At 43.2% G+C, this 22,476-nt stretch overlaps 1 protein-coding gene across 2 annotated transcripts in view; it reads left to right on the top strand.

Annotated features, from left to right (window-relative positions):
* CPNE4 (copine 4) overlaps positions 1-22,476 on the top strand; it is a 662,462-nt gene that overhangs the window by 341,067 nt on the left and 298,919 nt on the right. For both annotated transcript variants that reach the window (XM_073569453.1, XM_073569446.1), the window contains exon 3: positions 4,706-4,885. In XM_073569453.1, the coding sequence (XP_073425554.1) occupies positions 4,706-4,885 (180 nt within the window). The remainder of the gene's footprint in view (positions 1-4,705; positions 4,886-22,476) is intronic.

Raw genomic sequence — 22,476 nt, 5'->3', positions numbered from 1 at the left:
GCCGCCTGTTCAAGCTGAAGATATGGATGAACTCTATGCATCAAGTGGCCAAGTTCTCAAAAAAATATGACATAGTTGTCATGGAAGATTTCAACTATCCAGACATTTTTTGGGAATCTCAGGAAAAACTAACAAGTCAAGGAAATTCTCCTCCTCTCTTGCTGACAATTTTATCTTCCAAAAGGTAGGGGAGAAAAACAAGGGGATCTGCTACCTTGGATCTAATCCTTATAAACAGGGAAGAAATGGTTGAGGAGGTAAGAGTGGCTGGGACCCAAGGAGGTAGCGCCCATGCTATTTTAGAATTTTGGATAACTAGAGGAGGAAGACCTGTGAAGACTCAGACATCAAGGTTAGATTTCAGAAAGGCAGATTTTAAGGGACTCTGAAAGAGAATTGGAGTGATCCAATGGCTGGATAACCTTAAGGACAAAAATGTCTAGGAAGGATGGGAAATCTTGAAAAATGAGATTCTCAAAGCACAATCATTAACAATTCCGAAAAGAGGGAAGAATAGGAAGTATTTAAGGAAACCAGGATGGATGAATACAGAACTTAAACACATGCTAAAAAGGAAGAAAGAAATGTTTATGAAATGGAAAGAGGGAAGCATATATAAAGAATAATATAATGCTGTCTGCAGAACCTACAGGGCACAAATCAGATTATCTAAAGCTGACAATGAATTAAGGCTTGCAAGAGATGTCAAAAGCAATAATAAAGGATTTTGGGGATATGTCAAAAGTAAAAGAAAAGTTATTGATGCTATAGGATTTTAACAGGATGAAAATTATGAAATGGTAAGAAAGGATGTTGAGAAGGCCGAACTTTTAAATTCCTATTTTGCATCTGTTTTCTCTCAGAAAGGAACTGTAACATCAACTGATCTTCATTGTCCTATTAGGGCAGTGTTTCTCAACTCCAGTCCTCAAAACCCACCAACAGGTCATGTTTTCAGGATTTCCTTAGTATTGCACAGGTGATGCTATTAATGCTTGAGCAGGTGATGAAATTATCACCTGTGCACTACTAAGGAAATCCTGAAAACTTGACCTGTTGGTGGGTCTTGAGGACTGGAGTTGAGAAACACTGTATTAAGGGAATTGAAGAATTCAGTATATCTATAAACAGAAAGATAATGAGGAAACGCTTAGCTAACCTAAATGAATTCAAGTCTCCAGGTCCAGATGAATTACACCCCAGAGTACTGAAGGAGATAGAGGAAGACATTTTTGAACTACTGTCCATAATCTATGAAAATTCTTGGAGAACAGAAATCCCAGAAGAACAACATCTGTAAGTACCTGGATAAGAATGAAGTGATTAAACAGCATCAGCATGGGTTTGTAACTAATAAGTCATGTCAGACTAACTTAATTTCCTTCTATGACAGAATCACTGACTAGGTGGAGCAGGGAAATGCTGTAGATATGGTATATCTTGACTTCAGCAAAGCATTTGACAAAGTATCTCACACAATCCTTATTGAAAAAATGATTAAGCATGGAATGGACAAGGCAACTGCTAGGTGGACTCATAACTGGCTTAGTGATCGGTCCCAAAGAGTGGTCGTAAATGGCTGCACATCCAGTTGGAAGACTGTCTCAAGTGGGGTACCACAGGGCTCTGTCCTGGGCCTGTATTGTTCAACATCTTTATCAATTATTTCGATTAAGGAATCGAGGGTAAACTGATTAAATTTGCTGATGACACAAAGCTAGGAGGGATAGCTAATACTAGAGAAGAGAGAGGATTCAAAAAGATATAAATAAACTGGAGCAGTGGGCAGCAACTAACAGAATGGTTTTTAACAGAGAAAAATGCAAAGTACTACATCTGGGCAATAAAAATGAAAAAAGCATATATAGAAAGGGAGGAATAGGGCTAAGCAACAGCACATGAGAAAAAGACTTGGGTATACTAATAGAGCACAGACTGAACATGAGTCAAAAGTGTGATGCAGCAGCAAAAAAGGCAAATACAATTCTGGGATGTATTAACAGAAGCATACAGTCTAGATCACGTGACGTCAATATTGCCCTCTACTCCTCTTTGGTCAGACCTCATCTGGAACACTGTGTCAAGTTTTGGGCACCACATTTTAAAAAGACATCAACAAACTCGAGCAAGTTCAGAGAAGAGCGATCAGAATGGTGACCAGTCTGCAAACCATGTCCTATGAGGAACGGTTGCAGGATTTGGTAATGTTTAGCTTGCAAAAGAGAAGACTGAGCGCAGACTTAATAGCTGTCTACAAATATCTCAAGGGTTGTCACATTGTAGAAGGATCATCTTTATTCTCATTTGCACAAGGAAAGACTAGAAGCAATGGGATGAAAATTAATGGGAGGAGACAGATTAGATACTAGAAAAAACTTTTTGACAGTAAGGGTGATCAATGAGTGGAACAGGCTGCCACGAGAGGTGGTGCGTTCTCCTTCAATGGAAGTCTTCAAACAGAGGCTGGACAGACATCTGTGTGGGATGATTTAGTGAATCCTGCTTTCAGCAGGGGGTTGGACCAGATGGCCAGGAGATCCCTTCCAACTCTACCATTCTATGATGATGATGATGTCACATGTTTGCTCCACAAGGAGCTCACAATCTAAAGTCCCTATCTGTCCCTGTCTTTGGCGTGTGGGAGGAAACTGGAGAATCTGGAGGAACCCCACACAGATATGTGGAGAACAAGCAAATTCTTTGTATATGTTGTCCTTCGTGGGATTTGAACCCAGTATTCCAGTGCTACAAGACCACCCTGCTGCCCATATACATGAAAAATTGTAGAAAAAGCAAAGCATACAATATATAGTAAAAATTGATACTATTGGTGTTGTGAAACACTGACAAAAATAATTGTAACTGTGTAATCGCATACTTTTCTCATAGCAAATTTTTCAACTAGACTATGGAAAAATTGGCAAGTAAAATAAATTTTCAAAGCTTCCTACAAATAGTTACATTTTCCCTAATGTAGACATGGTGTTATGCAGAAATCCTGATAAAAATGTAAATTATATACATGCAATAAAAATGTACATCTGAATATAACTACAATAAAATGGATTTTGGCTGCATTTGCAGAGTGACATAGTTATATGTGCTGCTTGTGATTGTTCAAGTACTCTTTACATGTAGTAGTGTCCTCTTCAAATTAACATGTAGAGTACTTGCAAAAACCTGGTCCTGGAAATGGACTTTTTAATGACTATCTCCCCAATTCAATCACAAAGCATAATCATTATATGGTTTATGCACAATTTATTATTTTTTCTAATGGTGTTGCTGTAGTTATGTTATTTTCAGTGCATAAAGATGCCTTTTTCTATGAAAGAATATTCTCATGAATATAAATTAAATGGCTGCATTCCATCTTTTAAATGACTAAACCAAATCACAAGGGGGCAACTATGTTATTTGCTGCACTCATAAATAACAATTCTTCTTTATATAATAACTATTCTTTATATATTTTAGATAAAAATGGGTCGCCCTCCCAGGGCTGTGGGGTACTCGGTACCGGGCCGGTCTCTCAGAGGGAGGTGTCACAGCAGCGGTGACCTGGTCCGTGGCCCTGGGCGCCCATGTAAAAGGGGGTTTGAGTGATGAAGTAAAGTTTAGGAGTGATTCGTGACGCCACCTGTGGTGTTCGGCAATGAAGGTGTTATGCCGACGCTGCAGACAGATCCTCTGGGACAGATGGTGTAGTGCAGCAAAGATGTTGTAGCCCTCCACAGGCAGGGCTGTTGGTCCCAGGGCAGTGTAGATAGGTGTTGGGAAAGAGGGTGCAGTGTTTGGTACAGAGATGTAGCAGTGCTGAAGAAGTTGCAGGAATAAGGCAAGGACACAGCAGAATGTAGTTTTTTTTACCTTTACTTGTAAGTGCAGTCCAGGGTCCAGATTACAGATGGCACCGGAGATGATTATCCTGGGAGCAACTTAGGAATCTCTCTGTCAGATAGGTTGCATAGTCTCCTCTCTAGCGCTTACTTGAGGTACATGCAGTACTGTGTTACACTGAAGTTCCTCCTTCCTCTTCCCTTTTTGATCTACCTCGTATGGCAGACAGCTGTAGCCCTCTATTTCTCTTGGCTCACCCGTCGCTGTTGTGCCTCCGAGTCTTAGTTGGGAATAGAGCATTTACAGCTTCCTATTCCTCTGGTTTCTGTTGCAGGACCTTCAGTATCCATACAACCATGGAGACCAGGCTCCAGATCATGCGCTATCACTGGGAGGGAGCTCTCTATCCTCAGCTCAACCTCCAGCTTCTCTCCACACGTCTACACTCTTTGCCCTCCTCACACTAACTAACTAATTTCCCCTCCTAGCCCCCAGAGAGAAGCTCTTCCCCTTAGTATTGGTTCAGAGCTCCCTCTGCTGGCCTGGAGTGGGAACTGTGTTGCATGTTATGGTTAACTGCCAGAGAGACCCTTCATTGTTTCCAAGCCTGACATCACCCTCCCTGGTGGAAGGCAATGCCACTGTGGTGACCATGCTCCTGGGGGTGCCACATATACACTCACTCAATGTATTTAAAAAAAAACAAAAGGGAAAAATACTTCCTAACAGATTATCATGAAAAAAGTGGAAGTTATATTGGCCCATATGCTAAGTTATGGTTCTATTGCGTAATCTTTCTCATAGATAGATTGACAATTATAAATAAGTGAATTAGTTATTGACTTTCTTTTTCTTCTTCTCACAGGTGGACAGAACCGAAGTTATCAGAACATGCATCAACCCTATTTTCTCCAAAATTTTCACAGTTGACTTTTATTTTGAAGAAGTTCAGCGCCTTCGTTTTGAAGTTCACGACATCAGCAGCAACCACAACGGCTTGAAAGATGCAGATTTCCTTGGTGGTATGGAATGCACTTTGGGACAAGTAAGTGGACAAAATCCAATACACTCAACCAATCTTTTTTGTAGTTACAGTGATTTTTTTTTTATACAAAAGGTGGAATATAGAGACATCAAATGGTGACCTCCAACTTCTGAGGGCTTGAGTATGGCTCTTCTACCAATTGTTTGTGAAAATAGTTTACATGCCAACATACTATGCTACATACACTAGTACAGATGGGTAAAAGTATCAGAATAGCTACACATTACACCTGCAGGCACTTTTATGACTTGTATGGACATTAATATGGAGTTGTTCCCTCCATCTTTGTTGCTATAACTTTTTCCAGTTTTCTGGTATGACTTCCCATAACATTTTGGAATGTGTATAGAAATGTTTACCCATTCATCTAGAAGAGCACTTATGAGGTCAGACACTGATGTGGCAACAGAGGGCCTGGCTCACAATCTCTGTTCTAGTTCATCCCAAATATGTTTGATGGGGTTATGGTCATGGCTCTGTATGGACCTGTCATGTTCTTCCACACTAAACGCACCCACCAACCATGCCTTTGTGATACTTGCTTGGTGCACTGGGGCACATTCATGCTGGTAAAGAAAATGCCCTCCTCAAATTGTTTCCACAAAGTTGGAAGCTACATTTATCCAAAATGTCTTTTAGTAAAGGGGTTACCCATTTTATCTTTATTTTAACAGATGTGCTGGTGACATGTTTTGTGGCACTTACTAATATTTAAATATATAAGGTTCTTCCTTACAGACTGCACAGTTCTCCTGTACATAAAATACCTGCTGGTGGAGAAGCATGGGAGCTGTAAATCAACCTTGTCCAATTTAAAAACAGCTTTTCTATGTGATGTGTTTTTTAATTGGAGGAAGTAGATGGACTGGTCTGGTTATATGTTCCACCATCAGCAGCCATTTTGAGAACAAGTGACCTATGTAGTCTGTGAGAAAAGCAGGACAAGGGCAGGAGAATAACCTGTAATATTTATAAATTAGTAAGTGCCACAAATTCAGATCCACAGCACACCTAAAACTAAGATAAAGTGGCCAACCCCTTTAAGATTTTGCTTCACTCATGCCAACTTCTGTAAAACAACACCATAGAATTTTCCTCTGCCACCAAACTTTACAGTTGGCACAATGCAATCTGGCAGGTTACATTCTCCTGACATTTACATAAATTGGCCATTAGACTGCTAGATAGAGAAGCATGATTAATCAATCCGCAGAGCTCCAGAGATCCATCCGATACTTGGTTATTTGATGTGAATCAGCACAGTGTTGGTGGCTTTCATACACTTTGCATGTCAGAAGTCGATGACTCTGCTCTGATATGCAAATTGCCTCTTCTGAGAGAAAGAGGACTTTTACTCTACAGCGCCACCTATTGGTAGTAGCGATCCTACAAGTCACAATCAACCCTTTAACGAGTCTTGTAGTGTGACTTAGGATACAAGCCAAATCAGAATCTCAATTTGCAGACACGGTGTTTCGAACTGTTGGCTCTCGTCAGTGCAAAGTATGAGATCTGATTTGGCTAGGTGAGAGGCTCTGGACTAGGGTCTAAGAAGTAAGGTTTCTACTTGCGGAGAGTGACATGCCAGCTGTGGCTTGTCAAGGTAAGGAGGCTTATTCGCCGTGCAATGCTCCTCTGGGAAAATAATATGCAAAATGTCTCTTCTGAAAGAAAGAGGACTTTTACTCTACAGCGCCACCTATTGGTAGTAGCGATCCTACAAGTCACAATCAACCCTTTAACGAGTCTTGTAGTGTGACTTAGGATACAAGACAAATCAGAATCTCAATTTGCAGACACGGTGTTTCGAGCTGTTGGCTCTCGTCAGTGCAAAGTATGAGATCTGATTTGGCTAGGTGAGAGGCTCTGGACTAGGGTCTAAGAAGTAAGGTTTCTCCTTGCGGAGAGTGACATGCCAGCTGTGGCTTGTCAAGGTAAGGAGGCTTATTCGCCGTGCAATGCTCCTCTGGGAAAATAATATGCAAATTGCCTCTTCTGAAAGAAAGAGGACTTTTACTCTACAGCGCCACCTATTGGTAGTAGCGATCCTACAAGTCACAATCAACCCTTTAACGAGACTTGTAGGATCGCTACTACCAATAGGTGGTGCTGTAGAGTAAAAGACTCTGTTGCTGGAAGAGAGCTGCACTCAGACGCTGGACTTTGTTGCTGGAAAGCTGCACTCAGGTGTTGGATCCGGTTGGAGGAATAGATGCACTCAGGTGTCGGACTCTGTTGCTGGGAGCATTAGCAACAGAGCAAAGCTAAGTGGTGTTTCACTGTTTGTCACTTTCCTCAATGTGTGCTTTAGTGCAGTGGTGGGATTAGTTTCTGCACCGTCCACTTCACTAGTAAGGGATTGGTTCAGGGCGAGCAATGGATTTCAGGTATCCTGATCGGCACCCGGTGCGAAACCGGCCTAGGGATCGTTAGGAGTGTAGAGACACTGACTCAGGGGAGTGCAGGAGGTCTCCACGTTCCCGTTCCCTATCGCAGGGCCACCATTGTAATTGTTTTCCCCTTTATACTGAAATTTGCCCTGCTGGAGGCGGTGTATCCAGACATACGTGTACTACTGAAATTCGCCTGCTAGAGGCGATGTATCTGGCTGCATGTTCTATTATTTAAATTCGCCCTGCTGGAGGCAGTGTGTCCAGTCACACGTGACCATGACAGATACTTTATGTAGTCTGTCATGTCATGGCTGAGTTGTTGTGGTTCCTAACCCTTTCCACTTTTCCATAATAATATTCACAGGTGAAAATAGAGTATTTAGGAGGGAGAAATTCCACATTTGTTTTAATTATATTAATTTATTTCTGTTTTAATTTAACATGTAATTGAGCGGATTAAAAAGTGGACACAGAAGCTCCCATACAGGAATATTCTTCAGTATGACTTTAGAATTTTTCCATATAGACCAAAGAAAAAATGTGGTTACCTTGTAGAGTAGTGCAATGTCAGGCACCATTCTGTTTGAGGGTTAATCCATGATTGGTTCTCTTTTATTCGGTTAGAGTGAGGTTGCGGTCATCATGAACACAGTATATGGAAGTAAAAGACTTGTGTGATGGCCACTGATGGTCACACTGTTAAACAATTGTGGCAATGTCTAATCCTGAGTTTCACTGTATAAGGCAAAGCATGGCAATGTGTTGCGGCACAGAACTGGGGCATATGTGAGCTGAAAATAACTTGAATATATCATTGTCTTGAACATCATGTCCTCCCTCTATCTAAAACTCAATCTGTCAAAAACTGAACTCCTGGTGTGTCCTCACTCTACTAATCTTCCTACACCCAATATTGCCATTTCCACGTGTGGTTCTACGATTACTTCCCAGCAGCACACCCACTGTCTTCTGGTTATATTTGACTAAGATCTTTCCTTCTCTCCCCACATTTGATCACCTGCTCATGTCACCTACACTTCAAAAACATCTCTAGAATTTGACATTTCCTTGCCTTTGGCTTGGCAAAAACTCTTACTGTAGCTCTTATTCATTCGCGTCTGGACTATTACAACTTTCTACTAATCGGTCTCCATCTTGCTAAACTCTTCCCTTTCCAATCCGTCCCGAATGCAGCAGCCAGTATCATATACAAAGGGTATGAAAAGTATTCAGACGCATTTAAATTTTTCACTCTTTGTTTCATTGCAGCCATATGGTAAATTCAAAAAAGTTCATCTTTTCTCATTAATGTACACTCTGCACCCCATCTTGATTGAAAAAAAATATAAATGTAGAAAATTTTGCAAATTTATTAAAAAAGAAAACTGAAATATCACATGGTCATAAGTATTCAGACCCTTTTGCTTAGGCTAGTTTCACACTAGCGTTCTGGAGGGCTGCTGATGGCAGCCACTTCTTCCTTTTCTTCCTCCGTGAAGCTCCACCAAAGCTCTGCCTACCTACATGCTTTGTATGCGGATGCGTCCGCATGCAGCAATTTGATGTGTGTGGCGACTGCACGGAAACGCAAAATTTTGCATTTCTGCGCGGTCGCCGCACACGTAAAATCGCCACATGCGGACACATCCGCAGGCAACGCATGTCCCTGCTGTTGAAGATAGGTATGCAGGGAAATGTTGGATGCATGCAGCAGTAGGCGGAGCTTGGGTGGAGCTTAACGGAAGAAGGAAAGGAGGAAGTGGTTGCCATCCGCAGCCCTCCTGAACGCTAGTGTGAAACTAGCCTTAGTATTGAGTAGAAGCATCCTTTTGAGCTAGTACAGCCTTGAGTCTTCTTGAGAATGATGACATAAATTTTTCACACCTGGATTTGGGGATCCTCTGCCATTCTTCCTTGCAGATCCTCTCCAGTTCCGTCAGGTTGGATGGTGAACGTTGGTGGACAGCCATTTTCAGGTCTTTCCAGAAATGCTCAATTGGGTTTAGGTCAGGGCTCTGGTTGGGCTAGTCAAGAATGGTCACAGAGTTGTTCTGAAGCCACTCCTTTGTTATTTTAGCTGCTTGGTTAGGATCATTATCTTGTTAGAAGGTGAACCTTCAGCCAAGTCTGAGGTCAAGAGCACTCTGGAAGAGATTTTCATCCAGGATTTCTCTGTATTTGGCCGCATTTATGTTTCCTTCTGTCATGGTTAGGACATGGTTAATGTCCTGTTCTGACAGGGTTAACATTGCCGGCCTCTCTTTGGATCTGGGAGGGGTATTTATGCTCACTCCATACTGGCATTCTCTGTCAGTTATACTGCTATTCTGGTGTGTCTGACCCCTGTTGTGTGTGTACTCTGCATAGTTTGTTTGCTTCCCGTGTATGACCCGGCTTGTTCCGTCACTCTGTACTCTGTCTCTCGTTTTTGGTACCATTGTCTTTTCTGGTTCTGACCTCCTGGCTTGGCTATCATTACTCCGTTACAGTTTACCCCTATTGTACCGTCTAATACCTGTTCTGGTTTTCTGATCTATTGCTACGTCCTGACTATTCTTTCTGTCTAAGCCCTTTGGTACTGTCCTGCTATCTCGTGCTTTGACCCGGCTTGATCTGGTGTCTGTCTCTGTCTATGCTCCTTGGTAACATTGTCCTGTAGTTACCCTTCTAGGAGTTTCCCTGCAGCTCCTAGCTCTGTGGAGCTTAGGCCACGCCCCCAGCAGTCACGTGATTCAGGTCCTGGAGCATGCATTGTCACCACTGCTGCTCGCTCCGCAGGTATCTTTGTGCACAGTCTTTGTACTCAGGACACGCGCCCTGGCTCAGTGAGCAAGTGCAGTGCGGTGTTCCTGACATTATAACTGACTGTTTCAGTTTTTTTTTCCTCTGAAGAAAAAAAAAAAAAAAGTGTGTGTTATCCTCATGGATCCCATACAAGCCTTGGCTGATCAGGTCAAGCACCTGACCCAAATGTTCCATAAACTCAATGTGGAACAGCGCACGATGGCCCATACCCAGCAACAGTTGGTGGTTACTGTGCAGGGGGCTGTCGATGCAGGGGCTTCTAGTTCTGGGGGTAGGGATGTGTCATTAGCGTCCCCTGAATCTCCAGTCAAATTGCCCGATCCCTTCCCAGGGGATAAAAAGGAGTTCAGGTCTTACAGAGAAGGATGCAAGCTTTTTTTTTCTCTAAGGCCCCGCTCCTCCGGGGATGAGTTCCAGAGGGTGGGGGTCATTATTTTCCTACTTCGGGGGGCTCCGCAAGCATGGGCTTTCTCTCTGTCTTCCTCTGCTCCTGAACGTATGTCAGTGAACTTGTTCTTTGAGGCTCTGGGGCACATTTATGACGAGCCTGATAGAGTGCGTCTAGCAGAGGATATGGTGATGAGTGTGACACAGGGAAGGCACTCTGCTGAATGGTTCTGCTCAGAGTTTAGACGTTGGACTGCCGAAGTATCCTGGAATGACGCCGCCCTGAGGGGGTTGTTTCGCAGGGGCCTTTCTGACCATCTTCAGGACGCTCTGGCATTACATCCGCCTCCTGATACCCTGGAGGACGCCATGATGCAGGCGGTCCGTATGGATCGGAGACTCCGTGCTAGAGGAATGATGCAACAAGAGTCTCCTTGTACCCCAAATTGTGTGATACTTCACCCATATCTGAGCCCATGAACGTTGGGTCAGTCTCGGTTAAGGAGAAAGAGAGAAGGCACCGCAGAGACAACCTACTATGTTTTTACTGTGGAGCCTCTGGACATTGGAAAAGGAATTGTCCCTCCTGCCCTTCTTCAGAGAAACCTTCAGAGAAACTACTGAGTCTGGGCAACAATCGAGGAGGTTGTCCAGACTCCCAGGTACATTTTTTCTCACGTATAAAAATGATCCTCCAGGTTGAATTGGAAATTGCTGGCGGTCCTGTTATGACCACCGCCTTTGTTGACTGTGGTTCCTCCATTAATCTGATTGATGCCCAAGTTGTGACTCTTAATAAGATAGGGACAGTCAGGTTAAAAGACCCTGTTAAAATTGTGGCTGTGGATTCATCCCCTCTTACCCGGGATGGAATTTGTTTTATGTCTGAAGTTTTTTCTATGAAAATGGGTTCCACTCATGTGGAAAATTTAAGTTGTTTTGTTATGAATAATCTGCCTGCAGGACTGGTATTGGGAATGCCCTGGTTGCAACGCCACAATCGTCTTATTGATTGGGTGAAGGGGGAGATCACCCGTTGGGGATGTAATGATAATGGTCTGTGTTGTAACCCGGTTCCTTTTGTCAATCCGATAAAATCTGTATCTGTGTCATCTGTCGGTCTGGAGGGTATTCCGGAGTACCTGAGAGACCTTAAAGATGTGTTTACTGAAAGCGAGGCCGAGGCGCTCCCACCACATAGACCATATGATTGTGCTATCGATTTAGTACCTGGAGCCAAATTACCCAAGGCTCGTTTGTTTAATTTGAGCGCCAAGCTATGAAAGAGTACATTAAAGAAAGCCTTCGCAAGGGGCATATTCGGCCCTCGGTCTCACCCGTGGCAGCGGGGTTTTCCTTTGTAAAGAAAAAAGATGGTGGGTTGCGACCGTGCCTTGACTTTCGAGAACTGAACAAAATTACTGTTAAGAACACGTACCCTCTCCCGTTGATTCCTGATCTATGCAATCAACTCACGGGGGCCAAATGGTTTTCTAAGCTCGATCTACGAGGGGCATATAACCTTATAAGGATCCGGGAGGGGGACGAATGGAAAACAGCGTTCCTGACAACTGAGGGGCTGTTTGAAAACCTGGTTATGCCCTTCGGCCTCACTAATGCTCCTGCGGTTTTTCAGAACTTTATTAATGTTGTTTTTTCTGACTTGATTGGACGTTATGTAGTCATTTACCTGGATGACATCTTGATTTACTCTGAGGACAGTCAGTCACACTTGCATCATCTGCGTACGGTGCTTATGAGACTCCGGGAGAACCATTTGTATGCTAAGCTGGAGAAGTGCTCATTTTTTATGCAAGAACTGTCTTTTCTGGGTGTAATTGTATCCGGGGGAGGGATTCCGCATGGATCCAGGGACGGTTCAGGCCATTACAGATTGGGTGCAGCCTCATGACCTGAAGGGGTTGCAGCGATTTCTGGGCTTCGCTAATTATTATAGGAAGTTCATTAAAGGGTTCTCGCAGGTGGTAAAACCCTTGACGGACCTCACTCTTAAAGGGGCAGATGTAAAAAGTTGGTCTGTGGCCGCAAATAATTCCTTCCAGGCATTAAAGAAGTGTTTTACTACAGCCCGTGTTGGTACAACCCAATTCGTCAAGACCTTTTATCGTCGAGGTCGACGCTTCGGAGGTGGGGGTGGGGGCAGTGTTGTCACAGGGTCCCTCTACCCTGACTAACCTCAAACCCTGTGCCTTTTTCTCTAAGAAGTTCTCGTCGGCCGAGAGAAACTATGATGTCGGTAACAGGGAACTGTTAGCAGTTAAATTGGCCTTTGAAGAATGGAGGCATTTTTTGGAGGTGGCCGCTCATCCCATTACGGTCGTCACTGATCATAAAAACCTGGCCTATATCGAGTCTGCTAAGAGATTGACCCCCAGACAGGGTCGGTGGGCACTTTTTTTTTCTCGATTTCAATTTACCATCACGTTCCGACCAGGGTCTAAAAATGTAAAGGCAGATGCCTTATCCCGAAGTTTTGATTCTGTGTCCCCTCCAGAACCTCCTTCCTCCATTCTTCAACAGGGAGTAGTTGTAGCCAAAATCTCCTCTGAGTTACAGAGAGAGATTCTGGAAGCACAAGCTCCCAGGAATAAACCCCCAGGTAAATTGTTTGTACCCGAACAATTCCGTCCCACACTCCTCCAAGAATTTCATGACTCTATGTTAAGTGCACACCCTGGTATTGCAGCTACCCGGGGGGCAGTAGCTAGGGGTTTTTGGTGGCCCTCTATGGGTACTGATATAAAAAGGTTTGTGAATACTTGTGGGGTGTGCGCGCGCTCTAAAAGCTCTCAGGTCCGGCCGGCCGGGGAATTGGTGCCTTTGCCAATTCCGGATAAACCATGGACACACCTGTCCATGGACTTTATCACTAACCTTCCACCTTCCAAGGGCAACTCAGTGGTATGGGTAGTGGTTGATAGATTTTCTAAGCAAGCCCACTTTTTCCATTACCTGCGTTACCATCTGCTGAAACCTTGGCTCGTTTGTTTATACAGCACATTGTTCGACTGCATGGAGTGCCTGTGAACGTGGTGTCGGACAGGGGTGTGCAATTTGTGGCCAGGTTTTGAAGAGCGTTTTGTATGAAGTTGGGGGTCACGTTGTCATTCTCCTCTGCCTATCACCCGGCATCTAACGGACAAACGGAACGCACCAACCAGTCATTGGAGCAGATTCTGAGATGCCTGGCCTCCTCCAGACAGGAAGACTGGTGTGAGGTATTGCCCATGGCAGAATTTGCATTCAACTGTCGGGTTAATCAGTCTACCGGAAAGCCTCCCTTTCTGGTCAATTATGGGTTTGTTCCGCAGTTTGGGGAATTTTCCCGTATGGATTCGGATTGCCCTGGTGCCGAAGTTATGGTACAACAATTAAAAACCCTCTGGAAGGAGGTACAGGGGAACATCTCCAAAGCCCAGAAGAAGTTCAAACATTTTGCAGACAGGAGGAGGGGGGTGGTTCCTGCGTTGACAGTGGGAGAAAAAGTCTGGTTGTCCACTCGTAACATCAAACTTAAAATACCCTCTATGAAGTTGGGCCCAAATTTATTGGCCCATACAAGATTGTAGAGGTGATCAACCCGGTGGCATACAGATTACAGTTGCCCACCTCCTTCAAAATCTCTAACGTCTTCCACAGGTCCCTATTAAAACCTGTGGGGACAGTTAGAGAAGATCCCTCATCCGTGGCTCCACAAGTGTTGGTAGAGGGTCAACTGGAGTACGAGGTAGGGCACATCATTGATTCGCGGTGGGTGCGCCGGAGACTTCAGTACCTTATCCATTGGAAGGGATATTCCGTTGAGGATCGATCGTGGGTTCCGGCCAGTTCGGTGCACGCTGATTGACTGGTGCGGGCTTTTCATGCCAGGTACCCTGAGAAACCTGGGGGTCCGGTGGCCCCCCATTAAGAGGGGGGTACTGTCATGGTTAGGACATGGTTAATGTCCTGTTCTGACAGGGTTACCATTGCTGGCCTCTCTTTGGATCTGGGAGGGGTATTTATGCTCACTCCATACTGGCATTCTCTGTCAGTTATACTGCTATTCTGGTGTGTCTGACCCCTGTTGTGTGTGTACTCTGCATTGTTTGTTTGCTTCCCGTGTATGACCCGGCTTGTTCCGTCACTCTGTACTCCGTCTCTCGTTTTTGGTACCATTGTCTTTTCTGGTTCTGACCTCCTGGCTTGGCTATTGTTACTCCGTTACAGTTTACCCCTATTGTACCGTCTAATACCTGTTCTGGTTTTCTGATCTATTGCTACGTCCTGACTATTCTTTCTGTCTAAGCCCTTTGGTACTGTCCTGCTATCTCGTGCTTTGACCCGGCTTGATCTGGTGTCTGTCTCTGTCTATGCTCCTTGGTAACATTGTCCTGTAGTTGCCCTTCTAGGAGTTTCCCTGCAGCTCCTAGCTCTGTGGAGCTTAGGCCACGCCCCCAGCAGTCACGTGATTCAGGTCCTGGAGCATGCATTGTCACCACTGCTGCTCGCTCCGCAGGTATCTTTGTGCACAGTCTTTGTACTCAGAACACGCACCCTGGCTCAGTGAGCAAGTGCAGTGCGGTGTTCCTGACACCTTCAATTGCAACCAGTCGTCCTGTCCCTGCAGCTGAAAAACACCCCCATAATATGATGCTGCCACCACCATGTTTCACTCTTGGGATTGTATTGGGCAGGTGATGAGCAGTGCCTGGTTTTCTCTACACATACCACTTAGAATTATCACCAAAAAGTTCTATCTTCGTCTCATCAGACCAGAGAATCTTATTTTTCATAGTCTGGGAGTCCTTCATGTGTTTTTTATCAAACTCTATGAGGGATTTCATATGTCTTGCACTGAGGAGAGGCTTCCATCGGGCCACTCTGCCATAAAGGCCCAACTGGGGGAGGGCTGCAGTGATAGTTGACTTTGTGGAACTTTCTCCCATCTCCCTACTGCATCTGTGGAGCTCAGCCACAGTGATCTTGGGGTTCTTCTTTACCTCTCTCACCAAGGCTCTTCTCCCACGATTGTTCAATTTGGCTGGATGGCCAGGTGTAGGAAGACTTCTGGTGGTCCCAAACTTCTTCCATTGAAGGATTATGGAGGCCACTGTGCTCTTAGGAACCTTGAGTACAACAGAATTTCTTTTGTATCCATGGCCAGATGTGTGCTTTGCCACAATTCTGTCTCTGAGCTCCTTGGCCAGTTCCTTTGACCTCATGATTCTAATTTGGTCTGACATACACAGTGAGCTGTGAGGTCTTATATAGACAGGTGTGTGCCTTTACAAATCAAGTCCTATCAGTTTAATTAAACACAGTTGGACCCCAATGAAGCAGTAGAACCATCTCAAGGAGGATCACAAGAAAATGGACAACGTGTGACTTAAATATGAGTGTCTGAGCAAAGGGTCTGAATACTTATGACCATGTGATATTTCAGTTTTTATTTTTTAATAAACATGGAAAAATTTATACATTTCTGCTTTTTTAGTCAAGCTGGGATGCTGAGTGTACATTATTGAGAAAGAAATGAACTTTTTTGAATTTACCCACTGTTCCTCACCAACTACTACATCGATGCCTCTATCCTGTGCCTTTCATTGAAGTGATTGCCCATATGCTAGAGCCCAATAAAAACTTATCACTCTCACCCACAAAGATCTACACAGTTCTGCAGCACCCTACATCTCCTTCCCTCATCTCTATCAATCACTCTAACTGTTATTCTGCTAATGACATCTTCAATAATCTGAACCTCCCACTCCCGTTTCCAACACTTAACGCAAGAAGTGCCAAGTTTCTGGAATGCGCCACTCAGAACAATTTGACTAATTCCCTATACCCATAGTTTTATTTCTGTCAGAATTGGGGCAAGAATGTAGTGAACACAACATTTTTGCACAACCTTGTATTTGTGCAAAAAATGCAATTTTTCAAAGCTTTTTTTCTACCAGAAATCTGGTGAAAAGCTGTCATGATTTGGCCCCTAAGTATTGTGACAGCTATATACTCTATTATACATTACATTACTTCAGTTCCATTAGTAAAGACTATTTTATATTTCAAATAGACTCCTTCCTTCCTTGTGATTGCAATACATTGGGGATTCCTGCACCATCGGAGGGTATGCAGCCTGAACATATGAATGTACTAACAGCACACACACCCAGAGGAACGCATCTCACTTGTGCTTTGGGTCACACCACAAAACCTTGGCCTGTGACTGACCTTTACAACCCCAAGAACAGAATTCCCAAAGTGAAGTATGGTGAATGCTGTCATTGACAGGGATTGACCAGAACTGAATATTTAACATAGACCGTAATATTATCTTTCTTGTGACAGAGAAATAAAATGAAGCTATTGGATCATTCCCAACATAAAGGCCAAATTATCATTTGCATTTTTTTAAACTCACTTTTCTTTTTTGCCCTTTGGCAATCATGCCTGTTTTTAGTGCCAAATTCCTCAAAATGGCAGAGTTCATGAATTTCACGAAAAAGTCAAATATGTTCTTTATTTTTGTTTTTAAACTTTTTTTGTGCTTTGTTTTAACTAAAAATGTCATATGTTTCACAAAATGGCACAAACATTGTACCAAAATATCTGGCATGCATAAAATCACTGAAAAGATACTGGAGTACATTTTTGATACATTTTAATACTTTTCAAAAAGACACAAATAAATCTAATGAAAAAAATCTAGAAACCCTTAACTCTGCCTACAGTGAGCACTAAATAAAAAACAACACAGGCAAACACATAAATTAGACTTAAAAAAAATCTTAAATGGAAAGCTGAATATGGCGCAAACAAAAAGGCGTAAAACAATAACACTTGGCCCAAACCTGTTAACAGGTTTCTAGGATCTTGCATGTGACAATAATTATGCTGATGTTTTCTAATACAGTGCCTAAAATAAGAAAAGATGGCCACTCATAGTAAATAGCACAGTGCCCTAAATGTCTCAAACAAACACATGCCATACATTATATTACAATAAAGTAATCATTTTGTTAGATACTATACAGTTAGGTCCATATATATTTGGACAGAGACAACATTTTTCTACTTTTGGTTCTAGACATTACCACATTGAATTTTAAACAAAACAATTCAGATGCAGTTGAAGTTCAGACTTTCAGCTTTCATTTGAGGGCATCCACATTAATATTGGATGAAGGGTTTAGGGTTTATATGTGGACCTAACTGTATATCTGCAGAACATAGTCATAAATCTTCTTCTATAATAAAAATTCCAGAAAAAAAAGGGGTTAAAAAACAATAACCACAAATAAAAAGGAAACTCCAAATAAAATTGTATGAAAAACAACCAAACAGAGTAAAAATACCTTATAAATCATATAAATGTATTAAATATCCATTTTACATTAAAAAAATTTAAAAAAAAAAATCTTTTCTTTTGAATATATAATGTAACAAAATACTATTACAAAACTGAAGGACATAGAACAGAAATGCAACACACTCACAATATTAATCACAGGACTGGGGCTAATAAGACCTGATAAAACAACATGATATATAAGGCACAATGCCACTTGATGTATATATATGAATGTAAACACAGAGGAAGCCCACACGAAACGCGCGTTGGGGCTGCTGTGTGTGACCACTTACTGGGATTTATTGGGGTAAGACTTTTTTTGGATGTTTTTATTCTGTGTTTACATTCAGGCATAGATTTATATATATACATCAAGTGGCATTGTGCCTTATATATCATGTTGTTTTATCAGGTCTTATTAGCCCCAGTCCTGTGATTAATATTGTGAGTGTGTTGCATTTCTGTCCTATGTCCTTCAGTTTTGTAATAGTATTTTGTTACATTATATATTCAAAAGAAAAGATTTTTTTTTTTTTAAATTTTAATGTAAAATGGATATTTAATAAATTTACATGATTTATAAGGTATTTTTACTCCGTTTGGTTCTTTTTCATACAAATAAATCTTCTTCTAGTATCTGACTGGAATAAGATTTGTGGCAAGGCGAACTTAGGTGCAACCCACTTTTAAAGCATGCCTGAATCATTAAGAGGTTGTGCCTGGTATGAGTAATGGTGGTCTTGATGAGTCAGGGCCATAGATTATAGAACCAGCAAGGTTCTAAACAAATTGACAAGTGCATATACCAATCAATATGAATTACCAACCCAACAAGCTTTCTGCACCTTATTGTATGTTTCACTTCTTCCACGGGTGCTGTACGGTTATCTGTTTTTATCTGGGTGCGAACTCAGTGAGTTTTTAAGATGGAAGACACTTTGTGATACACTGGCATATTTTGTCCTACAACCCTTGGCAAAAATTATGGAATCACCGGCCTTGGAGGATGTTCATTCAATTGTTTAATTTTGTAGATAAAAAACAGATCACAGACATGGCACAAAACTAAAGTCAATTCAAATGGCAACTTTCTGGCTTTAAGAAACACTAAAAGAAATCAAGAACAAAAAATGTGGTAGTCAGTAATGGTTACTTTTTTTAAACCAAGCATAGGGGAAAAACTATGGAATCACTCAATTCTGAGGGAAAAAATTATGGAATCACCCTGTAAATTTTCATTCCCAAAACTAACACTTGCATCAAATTAGATCTGCTCATTAGTCTGCATCTAAAAAGGAGTGATCACACCTTGGAGAGCTGTTACACCAAGTGGTCTGACATGAATCATGGCTCCAACACGAGAGATGTCAATTGAAGCAAAGGAGAGGATTATCAAACTCTTAAAAGAGGGGAAATCATCACGCAACGTTGCAAAAGATGTTGGTTGTTCACAGTGAGCTGTGTCTAAAATCTTCATCAAATGCAAACAACATGGGAAGGTCGTTAAAGGCAAACATACTGGTAGTCCAAGGAAGACATCAAAGCGTCAAGACCGGAAACAAAGCAATATGACTCCAAAACAGGAAATGCACAAAAAAACAAATGAGGAACGAATGGGAGGAAACTGGAGTCAACGTCTGTGACCGAACTGTAGGAAACCGCCTAAAGGAAATGGGATTTACATACAGAAAAGCTAAACAAAAGCCATCATTAACACCTAAACAGAAAAAAAACAAGGTTACAATAGGCTAAGGAAAAGCAACCGTGGACTGTGGATGACTGGATATAAGTCATATTCAGTGAGGAATCGCGAATGTGCATTGGGCAAGGTGATGATGCTAGAACTTTTGTTTGGTGTCGTTCCAATGAGATTTATAAAGATGACTGCCTGAAGAGAACATGCAAATTTCCACAGTCATTGATGATATGGGGCTGCATGTCAGGTAAAGGCACTGGGGAGATGGCTGTCATTACATCTTCAATAAATGCACAAGTTTATGTTGATATTTTGGACACTTTTCTTATCCCATCAATTGAAAGGATGTTTGGGGATGATGAAATCATTTTTCAAGGTGATAATGCATCCTGCTTAGAGCAAAAACTGTGAAAACATTCCTTGAAAAAAGACACATAAGGTCAATGGCATGGCCTGCAAATAGTCCGGATCTCAATCCGATTGAAAATCTTTGGTGGAAGTTGAAGAAAATGGTCCTACATGGAAGTGGACTGACCTATGGACCTGTCTGCAGCAGGAAGGGTTAATATGCAGTATGCTGGACAAGGACTGCTGTATGTGAAGGTGGGGACAGCTGGACAGAAGGGAAGGATGTTGTAGTACAGGGTTTTTGCCACTAGTGGGAGACCAAAGACAGCAAAAATGAAGGAAGGTGTAGTACTGCAGTTTGGCCCCAAGATAGGAGCAGGGAGCAGTGAGAGCAGGGCTTAACATCAGCTTATGGCTACGAAACTGCAAAGTCATGGGGGTGGGGTTACAGGAACTCTAGAGAGGAATTCCCAGGGAGGGGATACATAAGGAGGAGTAGAGAGTTCCAGAAGGTCAGTCCAGGGAGAGGAGCTCAGGAGTGAAGAAGACTGGAGGGAGAGGCAGGACAAGAAGAAGCTCCAGGAAGGACTGGTGAGAGAGACGGTCAGGGGGGTGGCCCTGACAGGAGAGCCGCAGGACAGAGAGAGCCCGGGAGGTACCAGAGATGGATGGACTCGGACGGGTGAAGCGCTGTCGTGGTAGGCCTAGGGCAGCCACAGTGAAAGAGCCACGAGGGACGTCATTTAGCCAGACAGAGGAAAGGGAAAGGTACCCGGGCCTGTGCGCGGAGCTCGTTGTGCAGCTGTATGGTGCTGCGGTCGTCGAGAGGATGGCCAATAAAGAGGACCTGTTGGACGCACTTCAGTCTCTGTCTCAGTGTGTTCGCGGTGGCAAAATGGGCCACCCCCCAGCCAGCACCCCTACCTACATCCATACCTCAGAGACTGCAAGCTGTTATAAAAGCCAGAGGTGGTGCAACAAAATACTAGTGATATGTTGGAGTGTTTTTTGTTGGTTTATTTTTCATGATTCCATAATTTTTTCCTTCAGATTTGATTGATTCCATAATTTTTCCCCTATGATTGGTTTAAAAAAGTAACCACTACTGACTACCACATTGTTTGTTCTTGATTTCTTTTAGTGTTTCTTAAAGCCAGAAAGTTGCCATTTGAATTGACTTTAGCTTTGTGCCATGTCTGCGATTTGCTTTTTTTCTACAAAATTAAACAACTGTATGAACATCCTCCAAGGCCGGTGATTCCATAATTTTTGCCAGGGGTTGTATGGCGTCTGTTTTGGTGGATTTTGTACATTTTTGCAATGTCTTTGGATGCCTTTTTTTCTAATTTGTACTGAATAAACTAATGACCATTTTGAGCCAGAGTACATATCCACCTAAAGAATGGACAGTTCACTTCTGTTAACTAGAGATGAGCGACTTTGCCTTTTTTAGGGTCGAGTCGGGTTTCATGAAACCCGACTTTCTCAAAAGATGAGTCGAACGAAATCGTCTGACTATAGGGAAAAGTCGTGAAACACGAAACCCAATGTAAGTTAATGGGGAGAAAAGTCAGCAGTGAGTGGAGGACTGTAAACACACCTGGCATGAATTTTAACCCCAGAGGCGGCAAAATCTGTCTCTCTCTTCTCTGTCTCCCTCTCCCTCTCTCTCTCTCTCCCACTCCCACTCCCACTCCAGCTACGCTCCCACTACACTCCTGCTACGCTACGCTCTGCTTCTCTCATCGGCTAAAAAAATCACGTGCAAGTGTAGGGAAGGTGACCTGATGGATGGACGGACTAGTCAGAGTGAAGAAGGAAAGGTTTGCACAGTGTAGGTAGGTGTCAGTTATTACAGTGGGGAAAGAGCTAGGAAAGTGTAGCGGACGTGCAGTTCTTTGGGTTGACCATTAGATGGCAGGGAGGAGTGTGAGCAAAGGACTTGACAACAGCTTAGGGCTTTAGAAACTGTTGGTCATGGGGTGCGTGGTTACAGTGACAGTTTCAAGGAACCGGGTTGGTTATAAATACTGAGGGAGGGTTCCAGAAGGTTCCAGTCCCCAGGGGGAGCTCCAGTGACAGGAGGGCTGCGACAGTCTGTGCGCTGTGAGGAGAATCTAAACCAGGGGGACTGAGGAGCGAGAACGTCAGGGGGGTGGTCCTGACAGGAAGAACCGCAGAAGGGACGAGGCACTGGGTGTGAGACACCGTATTTGACACGAAGACTGATCAGTGGAAGCGCTGTTGGTTTACGGGCCTAAGGCGGCCACAGTGACGGACCTGTCAGGAACGTCGACGAGTGAGGAGGGGACGATGTGTGCAGACACGTCCCTAGTATAAAGTACGGTGTGAGAAGCGGCTCTGGAAATGGAGGGCCGACAAGGGAAGCAAAGTAAAGTGTATTGCTTTGGAGTGCGGTATACTTTGGAGGCTGTCAAGTGGACGGCCAGAGAATAAAGCTTGGACCTGTTGCACCCAGAATCTGCCTCCATCGTGTCTCTGTTTTTATCTCTGCGTGGTAAGAAGAGGGACCACCCCCCAGCTCGGCCCCCACCAACCCCTACATTTGGCGTAGTCGGCAGGATCGCCGCCGCTAATACCTCATCTT

The sequence above is a fragment of the Dendrobates tinctorius genome, unplaced genomic scaffold (assembly GCF_039654945.1).
Source record: "Dendrobates tinctorius isolate UK_male_01 unplaced genomic scaffold, ASM3965494v1 ptg000005l, whole genome shotgun sequence".
Classification (NCBI taxonomy): Eukaryota; Metazoa; Chordata; class Amphibia; order Anura; family Dendrobatidae; genus Dendrobates; species Dendrobates tinctorius.
The sequence above is the reverse complement of the archived record's forward strand: the minus strand, read 5'-3'. Positions and strand labels throughout refer to the sequence as shown.